The 14,139-nt window shown below is 36.5% G+C and overlaps 1 protein-coding gene across 1 annotated transcript in view; it reads left to right on the top strand.

The window, feature by feature from the left end:
* Positions 1–14,139, top strand: part of Rnf217 (ring finger protein 217) — a 116,108-nt gene that overhangs the window by 90,524 nt on the left and 11,445 nt on the right. The window contains exon 3 of the mRNA XM_090338188.1: positions 5,328–5,492. Coding sequence (XP_090194314.1) covers positions 5,328–5,492 — 165 coding nt within the window. The remainder of the gene's footprint in view (positions 1–5,327; positions 5,493–14,139) is intronic.

The raw sequence follows: 14,139 nt of genomic DNA, 5'->3' as shown, positions 1-14,139 counted from the left end.
GAAACAACCCCCATCCCAAGTTCTGACATGTAGTCCTAAAAGAACATGCCTCCCACTTGAACATAAGAACTGCTCTTGAGGTGAATGAATTGTGCAAGAAATGATGTATGGCATATATAGATCCAGTTCAGAAACCAGGATGGAGATAGGTGACTAGGATTATTTTTATAAGTGTCTTATCCTGATGTTGTTTATCTTACCACATGTTATTCTTTGCATGTGTTGCCTACTTTCGGGCCCCAGCCTTTGGAAATGTTTCCCTTGCCATTGGCAGCCTGGCTTCAGCAAAGCTGGGAGAATTTAAAGCAAGGGTCAATTGGCCACATCTGGGCTGCAGGGAACAGTGTATCATGGTGCAGTAACATTCACATCTCAGGTAGGAGAGTAAATCTCAGGGAATGAGATTCAAGGCAAAAAGCCAGGCCTTTTTCAGTAGAGACTTGCCCTCCATTGCCACCATTTTGACTTTTGCTATGCCAGTGGCACAACAGTGAAGGTGTTTGAAATTCTGCATCAAAGGCTTCTTCTCTCCTCCATAGCACCCTGTACTCCACATCTTCTTTCCAAGAAAAAGCATCTTCAGTTCTTAACAAAATTAAAAAAAAACACATATACTCTAATTTCTTGATCCTTATTTTGGTTGGTTTCATTAAAGACATACCCTTTTCCTGACAACTACAGTTTTTATGTTTCATATACAGAATCTCTGGACCATGTAGTATTTTGCTAATCAAGGCAGAATCATACAATTTTAGAGGTTCCTACATCGGAATATTCCAGTGAGGCTCGGAGTGAAGCTAACTGAGGTGGTATTTCTGTTTAAGCAGCATTAAAACACTTACTGTTTCTGTCTGTGTCCTCGGGGCTACTATATAGTCCTCAGGCTGGATCCTTGCCTGCTGGATGACACCATCATTTCTCCCAGGAACCCTCCAGTCTTTGCTCAAGCCTATATTCTCTCTCAGCATTGATTTTCTCAGTCTTTGCTGAAGCATCATTCCCAGGGCACCAACTTGTTCACGCTTGTAACCTATCAGTTATTGCATGATGTTATTGCTTTTAGGACATTGTCTGCGTCTAATAGATTCCTTAAGGACAAGTTGTGTTCATCTTGTGTATATACAAAATCAATCCAATCAATGCCTACCACTTGGGGGTGCACCATAAATATTTGTTGAATGGGCAAATGAATCAGCATGGCTTTATTGGGTTTGAACTCAGAATCTTGCTCTGGTTAGGCAGCAACTCTACCCCTGAGACATGTCTCTATCGAACTTGAAGTCCAAAAGAAATCCTTCTTTTGGAAAACTCAGCATTTCTTTGTAGTTCTACATTATTCATGGATGGTGTCTAATATCTTCTGTTTAATTAGTAGGGAATTTGTCATTTATTTACAACTATGTGTCTGTGTTGGTATTATGTATATATATATATATATGTATATATAAGCATTTATGTACACACATAGATACATGTGTACACAGAATTTAAATAGTTATCTCGAGACCTCTTTGATTTGGATTCTGTGTGTATTTTGTGTGCTATTTCTCACCTTTACAAATTGAAAGGTGAAAAATAAAACATACCATTTGCTTAGGTCTGATAAACTGACATCTGAGTTGTCAGTACAGTGCAGATCTGGAAATAGTAAGATTCAAAATTCATAAATGTATCAAAAAGTTCTTTTGTCTTTTCTGGATCCTAGGACAAGTTCCTTAAAACTCATAACTCAGGCAACTTTATTCTTGAAATGCTGGCAACCATGCCTCCTGTAGAGGAGTTTGTGCATTAATCATGAAGCTCAGCGAAATGTCAAGAAGATGAAATATTTAGTAAACATCATCTGGTAATCTAGCAAGTGGTAATAACATGTCAGCCACTAGTTGTAATTAAACATCTTGGTTTTTCTTTGAATTCATTTGTTTTACAAATAACTTACTGGATGTCTACCATATGCTGGAAGTTCTATATTTCTTGACTCAGTAAATACAAAGTGAATGAAATGCAGTCTTTTCCCTCCATGAATTTGTAAATTGTTATGAAGGCTAACCATCTTCATGCCTAACATAAATTACAGAATAGCACTAACTGCTGCTTAGGGGGAAGACAACTTAACCAGGGTAAGATTTCAGGGGGCTATGTTAATTAGTGTTTTCAGTTACAAAAAACAGACATGTGTTCTTTCCTAGTCCACTTTAGTTGGTGAGGCTTACTGCAGCCCCACAGGAAATGGGAAGGTCAGCGGGAGAGCAGTTTCAGCAGCAACTCAGACTGACCTCAAAAGAACCAGACATTTCTGGCTGCCTGATAGTACAAGGCAGTTTTGCCTTCTCCGGTGATCTGCACTGTGTCACTCCACTGCTCTCTGCCTTTGCCTCCGTAGGATGGCAGGATATATGCATCTCTATTTTATGTCTCGAGAGAGGGAAAAAAAATCTGCCTTGCTAATCTCAGTTTAACAATGATCATTCCTGCTGTACAAAGCTCATGCTAAGTACAGCTTGTCCATTGTACCACACCAGTGGTTACATATTATTTGGGTTATCTTCTTAGGCAGCTTGACAGTTGTACCAAATCAGTGATTACGTATTATTTGGCTCCATTCCTGCTCCAGAATGTGTGACCAGGAGGACACATAACATAGAACAGTCCTTGTCCAACTTTATCATAAATGAGTCACCTGAAGGCCCGGAGAACATGTAGATTCGGTAAGTCTAGGGATTTGTGTGTTCTGGGTTTCCAACCCCATGTTGTGTGGCAAGGAGACAGCATGATGCTTTTGTGTAGAAATAATTATTCCATATGGCAGACCTGGAGTGGGAGATGTACTTTTTTCGAGTGAATACAAGAGTGTAGGAATGTACAGCATTCCTGTCTTGTCTGTGTTTTTAGGAGGTCAATATGAAGACAGTAATGGTCAGAATGGGTAAAATATTTTCACCCAAAAAGTCAACATTGAAAACAGTTCAGGTATAGCCATTGAAAACCAAAGTTGTGGGGCTAGCTATTGGTTTTTCTTTAAAAAAAAATTTTTAATTGGAAGATAATAAGCAACTAAAGGTTGAATATTAATTACTCATATTCACTTGAGAGCTTTCTCCATAACTGTTGTTACAGTTTATCTGTAGGTCTGTGATGGTAGTAAATGCTTGTGCCAGGATAGGTTGTAGGACTTTTTTATTATGAAAAAAATGGAGCCAGGGTCTTTGGGTTAGATACCTAGTAGGATTCCTTTGTTCTAGTGCCTTTGGAGAGTCACACATGTGTTCAAGTTGTAAAGTATGTGTCTAGTGTGTAAAAGGGCATGAGTTTGGTCCCCAGTAAAAAATAGGGAAAAGACATTATTCTTCCCTACATTTCTAAATTTTCCTGAGTAGAGATCCACAGATATATGATGGTTCAGCATCTAGTCAGAAAGATCCTTGAGCCAATTATTTGTCTGACGTTGGGAGACTGGATAGCATTTCAAGGCATCTTTATATCCATTCTTCTCTCAACAGTAATAGAAAAATGAAGAACCTGTTTACTTAATGATTCTGGAGTTCATTGATTCAGAATTTTGAATAAGAAAAGAACTGGATTAAATATTCAGGCATTCTGAAATAGTGGCAGATACAGAGGAAATGCCCCATGTTTCTGAATTCTTCACCATTTTTATATGCTACATCCAAAAGGAAGGCCCCATGTAATATTGGCACTGATTCTTCATTGTTTAGTGACCAAAGAAAATGAACTATTAAAAATGTTCTAGTTTTCTAAAGCTTACCTCTTCTCAACCTATTCTTCTTTATTTAAAAAGTAACTTGTTTAGGATGGGCTTAGAACAAATCATGCTGTGGTAAGCTAAACTCAGAGAGACAAATGACATACGTCTCCTAGATAAAAAATACAACTGGACACGATAATGTATCCAGAACTCTAGATATTCACATGCGAAAAGACTAAAAGATGCTATCCTTAGGTGATATGTTACTTCACTGAATATTTAAAGTACTGTTTATTCAAATGAACTCCAGGAAGTGAAAGTGTGGGTTGTTTTTGTTATTGTTAGTGGTAATGGAGTTGGTAGTTAGTGGGTACTTGTTTTTGCTTTGGGACTTTTTTTGGGGGGGGAGTGGGCAAAAGAGAGGCACATGAAGTAAGGGAACAAGGGTGAACTACTTCAGTCATGCTATTCAGTACATAGTATGTGGAAAATAAACCATGTAATTTTAACATGATGCTGTTTTTCAATAGAAACTTAATAGCAAAGGTACTTTGGCCTTATATTTTCCTAGCAAGAATATGACTTGTTCTTGAGATAATTAGAAATCATAGCATTTTTAAATTATAGGCAGAAAAGTGGTAATTGTAACTGCCACTCAGTTAATATATGAAAAGGAAGCTCATCTTTTTAGTGGTAGCCAATAAAGTAATCGGTGATATTATGTTCAATTCATCAAAATAAAACCCAACTGTTCGTTAAAATGTCAGTAAATCCACCTGTGCTGCAAACACATAATATTCAGGAGCACAAAGGAATATTGTCCATTAAAAATGTCACTCATAGTGAGACATTGTATTAGCTCACTTTAATCACATAGTGCTAAGAAAGGGTAATTACTCTCACGATTTTAGAGTGAAGACTAAAGAAATAGACTATGGGAGTTGAATGCTCCACTGTCATTTGGAATAAAGGACAGCAGATAAACTGTGCTTTACGTCAAGTGGCAGACAGACATTTGCAGTGTTGCACATCAGAAGGCCTCTTTTTCATGGTTTTTCTTCACTGAATGCCACAGGACCACAATGTTGATACATTGGTACAAATTGGACGTACCACATTGTTGTTTATCACAAGCCTTCCTTTGGGCACACACCAGAGTATCCATTATTTCTGATGGTGATTCACAATGTGTGCTGATGCAGCAGTGTATCGTTGCTTGTATGTTTTTATTTGATGAGACACCAGTGGGCCTGTAATTTCATAAAATGAAGAAACTTTGGTTAAAGAACAGTGATAAAATGTCTGAGAACTTTGGATCAATGGAAGGTGGAGCTCAAAGTCTGCCAAAGAGTATGATTTGGGGCCTCAAAATCTTTCTGGCTTTAGGGTGTGCTTCAGTCTGGAAAGTTTCCTTAAATCTAAGTTGACTTATAGTCTACCAAGTTTTTTCATTCTTGCCAAAGAAATTCTTTCCCCCTTTAATAACAGAATTTTCATATCTTGTGCAGGAGGGATTTTTAAATCACCACCTTTCAAACATCCCCATATAACATCCTCATCCTGCTGATTCAGAAACTTCTAGTCTGTCTACCAAGACCTCATGTCATTTTTCCTTTTGCAGATCCAGTGCCCCACTTGCCAATTCATCTGGTGTTTTAAGTGCCATTCTCCTTGGCATGAAGGTGTTAACTGCAAGGAGTACAAAAAAGGAGACAAATTGTTGCGTCACTGGGCCAGCGAAATTGAGCATGGGCAGAGGAATGCCCAGAAGTGTCCAAAGTGCAAGGTGAGGTAACCTTCAGAAGGAAAGGTACAAATTGTCAACATTTGAATGGAAGTGATCAGTATTCACAATACCAAAGTAAATTACATTCTTAATTGTCCTAAAGCAGGTGGGGAGGAAAAGAGATTTGCTGTTTCATTTTAGAAGTATAATTATTTCAAATGACTTAAGATGAGTGCTGATGTATCCACACTGTATTTCTGTATTATCTGCATTACCTTTGAAGCTTTAAGCAGGTCACCATAGATAGTGATTGCATCAGAATCTGCTTTTTCCAATTTATTTTTTTCACCATGTCAATTTATTTTCCGGCTATTTTATTTATTTTTAAAATATTTAAAATTATCTTTTGAGTAGTTGTACAAGGGGTGGGTGGGTGAGAATGTTCTGGGTGACATTAACCAAGTTGTATTGTATTCCTAAGCTGCTTTGTTGAACTCCTTTATTCATTTTTTAAAAGGAAGATAGGAAGCAGAGCTGAGGCTGAGGTGGTAGAGTGCCAGCATTGACTTAAAAAGCTAGGGGAGAGGATGAGGCATGAACAAAATAAGAATGAAGGTATTTGAAGAGGAAAAGATGCTACTAAAATGCTATATCATCCCAGCACTTGGGAGGCTAGAACAAAAGGATCCTGAGTTCCAGGACAACTTTGGCTACCTAAGGACCTAGTGCCTCCAAAACATAAAGAAATAAAAAGTAGAATAGTACTATTTCTAGCTTGCAGTGCACACTGAGATCAATTATGCAGGCTCCACATCTTTATAGTCCTTTGCTTTCCTTGCCTTTCTGCCATTCCTTATCATTTCAGTGGAATTGAATTGATTGTTTTTCTTTTTATAAATTTGGTGAGGTAGGGTTTTTTTTTAATGAACCTTATATTTCATTTTTTCTTTTGATAACCATGCAAGTAATCAAGTTGGCAGACTTTTGAGCTACAGCCTGGATGCTGGAACACAGCCATGCAGATAGCCATGGTTTTGCTTTAGAGAGAGCAGCAAGTAATTTCAGCCAAAATATTTTGGAGTTAATGCTACAAAGTGGGGATCTGTTTAATTTAGAAAATTATATGTGTGTGGATATGTGCTTTCATATGTGTTTTTTTACCTTTTGTTATGTGTACTTTTAGAAATCATGTCTAAATTGGTCTTTGTTCTCTTTTTCAGTAGTTCTACAATTGCTTTTGGAGCTTTAGCACCAGGTTAATGAAATTTTAATTGTTAGGAAGTATTAACAGCTTTTCTGGCATATTTTCTCCACATAATTTTCCTATCTAATTGATAGTTTCTTTCACTTAATTTACATACATACATATGTATATATGTAAATATATGACAACCACAAGCACTTTCTGGTTCCTTCAATGTAACATTCATAAAAGTGATGAAAATATAATGCTGGAGAAGCAAGGAAGAATCTGGACTTTGCATGCCATAGCAAGAAACCTGGGTGCTGTTAAATGCTGTATGTAGGAGATAATGCTATTAGATTAATATTTTCTTAGTTGCTGTTGACTCCAAGTAGGTAGTGATAGCTAACAGAAAATGATAATCACATAGACTATCCTAGTTTAAAAGACTGGAAAAGAGAAGGGTTAGATAAATCTCTTCAAGGAAAGAATGGTGACACCATAGCTGAGGACTTCTTTAATTTTGTCACTGTGAGTATAAAGGGCTGGAAAAGGAGAGTGTCTTGAGTTTTGCTTATTTGGCTTTGGGATGACTGTAAAGTATACAGATATATGTATGACTAGTGAGTAATTTTTACATTAGTCTGAAGTTTAGGTACCATGTCCCCAGGGGAGATTGTGGAAATCACCCAAAGTACATGCTCCATCAATTTGGCAATTGGGAAAGATGTTATGGGTAATAGTTATTTATATTTTGTATTGGTTTATTGAGACCATGCTGTGTCAGGACCTGTGCACAGCCTTTAGAGAAAGCAGTTTTTTAAAAAGTTGTTTTATGACTGGATCCTCTCTGGAAGAAGAAAGGAATGCAGATAATGAAAAGACTTGAAAATGGTAGTGTGAGAAAGCCTGTCTTATTAATTCTACGAATTAATGGACACAGTATGCCACAAACATATTATACCAATATTCCTTCCCAATCCCCTAGCTCATTTATCTGGTAAGATACTACTTACCCTTCATTTCACTTTCTTAGAGAAAAAAACAAATCTTTTTCTTACCTTCTATTTTTTCTTCAGGGCATTAGCTATAGAGTATGAATATTATATGTATATGTATATGTATATATGTATATATATGTATAATAAGTTGACAAAATATCTTTTTTCACCTTAGATTATAAGCTCTTTAAAGACTAAAGCTTTGCAAGATTTTATCAGTGAGCAAATATTTTTTTGTGTGAATGGAAGACAGCTGGATGTTTGCAGAACAGGGAATTGTAATTAGCAGAAAAGGAACGGAAATTTGATGAAGAGGAAGAATGAGGTCAGCGTATAGCTTTAAGAAGCAGGGAAAGGGTGATACAGTCATTGCATAGAGGAAGTGTTTATTAGGATGGATGTGTATAATCCCAAAGGGTAAGAGGTAAGAATGTGAAATCTTCTATGAAGATTTCTTAGGTGATTAGGGCCTGGGTTCAAAGGAACTATAGTAAAGACAAAGCAAGAAAACGAAGGGATAATTTGCAGCACAATTCTGCCCTGGAAAATACTCGAATGGACAGTGTTCTAATGCATAAATTTTCCTATAACAGTAGATGAAAACCAGCACATTAAAGATTTAGTGAAATTATCAGTGTTGATGTGAAGATGCTAACATGATAGGCAACATAGAATAATTTTGTATCAATTTTATTTGATTTTTACAGCATAATTTTGATGGTAGACCCCACTGTTTTCAATTCATTTGGGTTTAACTTCTCAGTTACAAGTTTTATACCTAGTTGTCTGTTAACTCCTCGATACAATTGAAGATTCATTTCACCTTTCTTCCTTCCTTCCCTTTCCTTCTCCTATCACTTCCCTCCCTGTTCTCTTCTCTCCTCTCCTCTTTTCTTCTCCATTCCCTCCCTCTCCCTCTCTTTATTTCCTTTCCTTTTCATTTTTCTTTTCTTTGAGATGGTTCTTTATAAGCTAGGCTGGCCTTGAACTTGAGATTCTACTACCCCAGCCTCCCTGGTGCTAAAATGACAGCCAACATGGTGTCACTTGACAGTCACTGGTTCAGTTTTTCACAGTAATTATTCTAGTTCTTTCTTTGATTATTGTTTGAATAATATATTTAAACACCCACTTTTGAATAGTCATAACAATTTTAAGTAATACTTTAAGATATTCATTATTTAATCATCCCTTCCCTTCCTCCCAGAGTCCCATTTTTTTGTGTGAGCTGTAACTTTTTTTTTAACACAATCAGTTTTATTCAGTTTTTTTAAAACTATGTCATCGACTTTTATTTTACCTGCTTATTGTCAGAGAGTAATTTTAATGACCAGAAGAGTGGAGAAATTTCAAAATCTCACTCGAGTCTCTACTCTGCATTTTCTCTAACATCAACCTACTTGAAGGGACAATCAATTAAATAACTGTATCTACCCTTACCCAGATTTACTTTTTGGTTAATCAAAATTGAGGCCCACGTTTTAAGAAAAATATTAACAAATAGTCTATGATATAATGTCTTTCGCAACTACTTAATGGCTCTTGAGTTACTTCCTGTTACTACCAACACTTAATGTTGTCAGTAGATCACTGGCTTGATTTTTTTCCCCCTCTCATTCTAAGTGCATCCCTTTTGCATGAGCTGTAACTTTGACATTAGGTTTAATGTCAGATTTAATGACCTACATACCTTACTCTAATATTGTTTTGGGTCACTTCAGGGGTTTTGTGTAAAAAGTGATTATAAAGTTTAAAAGCTAGTTATGTGTTTACATGATAAAGACATACTATTATTAGGATTGCATTTCTTTTCCTATGAGATCATAACTCTGGTGGGAAGGGGGAAATGCTTCCATTTTCCTTACTCATTGCTCAGTTGAGCCACATTTTGTTTTGCTTCTCCTTGGTTTTTTTGTTGTTGTTGTTTTGCTTTGTTTTGGTTTTTTGAGTATTTCCTTATTGAGAATAGAAATAAGCAGATTATCATGTTACTCAATATCTAGCTGTTCAGGAATTTATTAGATATTTTTAAGTTCTAGATAACGTTGAGTTTCCTTTTCTAAACTGGGCTGTTAGCATTATAGACTTATTTCTTCATGATTCCTTAGACAAATTTTACATGAGGTAACCTTGTCTTTTCTTGACTTGAACATTTCTTTAAGTGCCTCCCTAAGTTACAGGCTCAGGAACAATGTAGATTGCCATTTCTGTAAATTTTTTGTTTTCATCTTACATATTGCTTGTCTAATGTTGAATAAGACCTCTAGATTAATGATATATTTGTCCCCTCTAAAATGATTGTTTCATTTTTCTTCTTTTCTTTTTTTTTTTCCTGAGGAGATTTTGCAGGGGAGGGGCCGGTAGGGGTTGAATTCACAGGGCTCTAGTACTCTACTCCACATCTCAGATCTCAGTCTCTTGGGTAGCTAGGATTATAGCACTCAGCATCAAGGTATTTTTTTGCTTGTTTTTTGTTTTTTGTTTTGTTTTTTAATCCATGTCTGAGCAAGTCTGGGGACTGAGCAAAGAAGAGGCGTAAACATTACTCATGGAATTGTAATTCCTCAGAGTTGTTTTGTTAACTTTTTTAGATATCAAACCATTAAGGAAAATGCACATACAAGATATTTTTAAGTAAGTTAATTTCTACTTAGAGGAGAATTTTTGTTGGTAGCAATAAGGGTAATTAGTTATTATCTCCTACTTACCAATAAAGTAAACCATCTTTTTTTGTTTGTTTGTTTTTGTTTGTTTGGTTGGGTTTTTTGCCAGTTCTGGGTCTTGAACTCAGGGCCTGGCACTGTCCTTGGGATTTCTCAAGGCTAGCACTCTACCACTTGAGCCACAGCACATTTCTGTGTGTGTCATAAGGAGGAATCAAACCCAGGGCTTTGTGCATGCTAGGCAAGCAAGCCATTATTTCTTAATGAATGTGGAGATGAGTACATGTGAGCTGATATGTGATGAATGAATTATAAAATGGTTTGAATAATTACCAGTTTATTGCCATTCTACTTTTGATTTAAACCAGACCCATCAAATAAAATACTAAATTTTACTTTTAATTTTTAGACATTCTGTGAATATTTTATTTAACTATTAACTTGAAAAAGGTTAATACTAATTTCCGTTCTTTTATGTTTATATAAATAGGAAAGCTTGCCTTGTGACTTGGCATACGAAAAAATTAAATATATTTCCAAAAAAATCAAAAAAAATTTTAAACGAAATTTAAAATTTGTATGACCACATTCGCAGAGCTCAGTTGATGGGGAGAAACTTAGTCAACCCATCCTTCTTGTCAGTTGTGTTGAGGCTGTTGTGTGGTCTGCTTTCAAGTTGTTTCCTTGTCCTTCATTTTGTAAACCTCTGCCTTCCCAAAGCAGTGATGTCCCCCAAAAGCAAGATAAAAGTGAGTGTGCTTTATTGAAGTAGTAAGTGAAAAACAGATTCTTTGAAAGGCGGCAGGCGTTTGTAGCAGAAAATTGGGGGCAGTGCAGGCCTTTTGGTAAAAGTGAATAAAATGTATTTGGTACAGTAGTGAGCTCTGATTCTTGAGCATGGAGTTTTTCCACGGTGGTGATCTCCTTGGAGCCATGTGCCCAGGGATACTGCATGTCTCCTGTACAGTGGGTAAGATCTGTCCTGTGAGGAAAATCACAGGTGCAGCAATGCTTTTGGTATTGGTTCTCTCAGCTGCGGTATGGACTTAATACTAAACTCTTTTTTTTTTTTTTTGCCAGTCGTGGGTTTGAGCTCAGAGCCTGAGCACTGTCCTTGGACTTTCTCAAGGTTAGAGCTCTACCACTTGAGCCTCAGCACCATTTCTGGCTTTTTTCTATGTATGTGGTATCGAGGAATCGAACCCGGGTCTTCGTGCGTGCTAGGCATGCACTCTACCACTAGGCCAAACTCCCGGCCCAAAACTCCTAAGTGAGCGTATTCCGAACATTCCATCTAATGACTTTTTAGATGTCAACAATTGAGACATATATACCCTGTTCCTTAAAAAGCTATCCTTAGCTATATGGAGAGAAGTCTATAGTAACAAATCAAGGATTTATGGCTTTGTCAATGCTAATCAGTTTCTAGAGTTAAGCTGAGTTAAGTTGGAGACTATCATTAAATAAATAAATAAATAAATGAAGGAAGGAAGAAAGGAAGGTAGGCAGTTTCACTGGGAAAATGAATGAGATTTATGTAACTATAATTTAACCTGGATTTTAGTAAGGGCTTTAAGTTGGGGGGTTTTGCTGTTTTTTGTTTTTGTTTTTGTTTTTGTCAGTCATGGGCCTTGAACTCTGGGCACTGAGTTCACTATCCTTGGGCTTTCTCAAGGCTAGGGCTCTACCACTTGAACTGTAGCACCACTTCCAGCTTTTTTCTATGTATGTGGTATGGAGGAATTGAACCCGGGTCTTCGTGCATGCTGGGCAAGCACTCTACCACTAGGCCAAACTCCCGACCCCAGGGCTTCATGTTTTTAAAAATAAAGCAAGATGATATTGTCAAAGTATGACCCTTTAAATACACACTTAACAACTCATTTACTGCATAAAATTTCTTATCCCTTAGTTGTTAGGAGTTCAAAAACTCATTTGCTTCACAAATGTGAAAAGGTGTCTCCTGTTACACATGAACTTACATTGTGTCAGCTAATTTTTCTGTTATTATCAAATAGTAAAATATTCATATGTAATCAGGGTATATTCATTATAATAAAAGAGAGCTCTGTGAACTTGAAAGTTGCTAAATTATGATGTTTTCCATAATTACACCCTTGCTCTTATGTATGTAAAATATTCAAATTAATCTGTATAACCATATAATTACGCAATGTAGCAGAGTACTATGGGTCATAATCAGAACTTAGGATTTTATCAATTCTTTTCTGGAAATATTTTCTAACCAACAATCTTTTAATTGCTATATTAGAATATTAGTGGCAAGAAATATTGGCCAAATAAGAGAGTAGAAACTATAGACTTCATTTTTTAAGGAAAATAAGCAAAAGAGCTCAAGGGCAATGGTGCCCATACCCTAAGTTCAAGTTCCACAGCCAATAACAAAAAATAAATTTAAAAAGTTAAAAATTACGTGTGACAACTCCTTAAAGATAATACAATTAAAATAAATGGGATGGCTGAACAAAAAATAATTACATGTGAACTGAAATGTTGAGGCAAATATACTATCAGGCACAAGTTCCTTTGATGCAGTTTTCAAAGAAGAATGTGAGTTGGTGCAGAGCTTTTGTATGGCAAAGGACATAGCTAGTAAATTAATTAGGAAGCCTACAGAGTGGGAGAAGATCTTCACCAACCATACAATAGACAAAGGCCTCATATCTAAAATATATCAACAACTCAAAAAATTGAATCACTCCCAAACTAATCTCCAAAGAAACAACCATCCCATTAAAACATGGGCCAAAGACTTAAAGAGAGTCTTCTCTGAAAAAGAAACAAAAATGGCCTATAGACACATGAAGAAATGCTCAACATCTCTGGTCATAAAAGAAATGCAAATCAAAACAACTCTAAGATTCCACCTCACTCCAGTTAGAATGGCCAGGTCAGGAAAACGAATAATAACAGATGCTGGAGGGGATGTGGCCAGGAGGGATCACTACTACACTGTTGGTGGGAGTGCAGACTCGTTCAATCACTATGGTAAGCAGTATGGCAGTGCCTCAAAAGACTAAACATAGAACTCCCCTATGACCCAGCAATTCCACTACTTGGCATTTACCCAACTATCCAGAATCTAGGGCATACTAAATCCACTAGCACAACAATGTTCATTGCAGCATTATTCACCATAGCAAAGATATGGAACCAACCTAGATGTCCCTCAGTTGATGAGTGGATCAACACACACAATGTGTGTGGTATTTGTATTTGTACACAATGGAATTCTATGCTGCTGTCAGAAAAAATGACATCGACCCATTTGTTAGGAAATGGAAAGACTTAGAAAAGATCATACTAAGTGAAGTTAGCCAGACTCAAAGGAACATAGGCTCAATGGTTTCCCTCATTTGTCATAATCAGTAGAAACCTTGGGCTCTACTAGCAGAGATCTGCAATAGGGCAAAACCTTGATACATAAGGCCATATAGTATGACGCTAGGGTTGAAAGGACCTCCAGGATATTGAAACAAAAGCCATATAACGAATGATTGTTGTCCTTAATGTACTATGTTATCTCTCATCTCCTTTGCTGTCCCTTGGATATCTCATATTGGTATAGTATCTCACTTTGTTATCTGATATATTGAATTTATTTGTATTTGGTTATTTGAAATTTGATAGGGAAGGGGGGAAAACCAAGACGGGGGGGGGAGGGAAATGGGTACCAAGACATGTGAAAAGGTATCAATGTATGTGAATTAATGCACCTTCTATCTGACAAATATCATGTAACCATTTTATTAATTACAATAAAAAATATATTTAAAAAATTTGGAAAAAAAAAAAGAATGTGAGTTGGCCCAAAAAGTGGCAGACACAAGCAGAAAAGC

This window comes from Megascapheus bottae, chromosome 8 (assembly GCF_031878675.1).
Source record: "Megascapheus bottae isolate mThoBot1 chromosome 8, mThoBot2.hap1, whole genome shotgun sequence".
NCBI lineage: Eukaryota > Metazoa > Chordata > Mammalia > Rodentia > Geomyidae > Megascapheus > Megascapheus bottae.
Note: the sequence above shows the minus strand (reverse complement) of the source record. Positions and strands in the feature narration are given on the sequence as shown.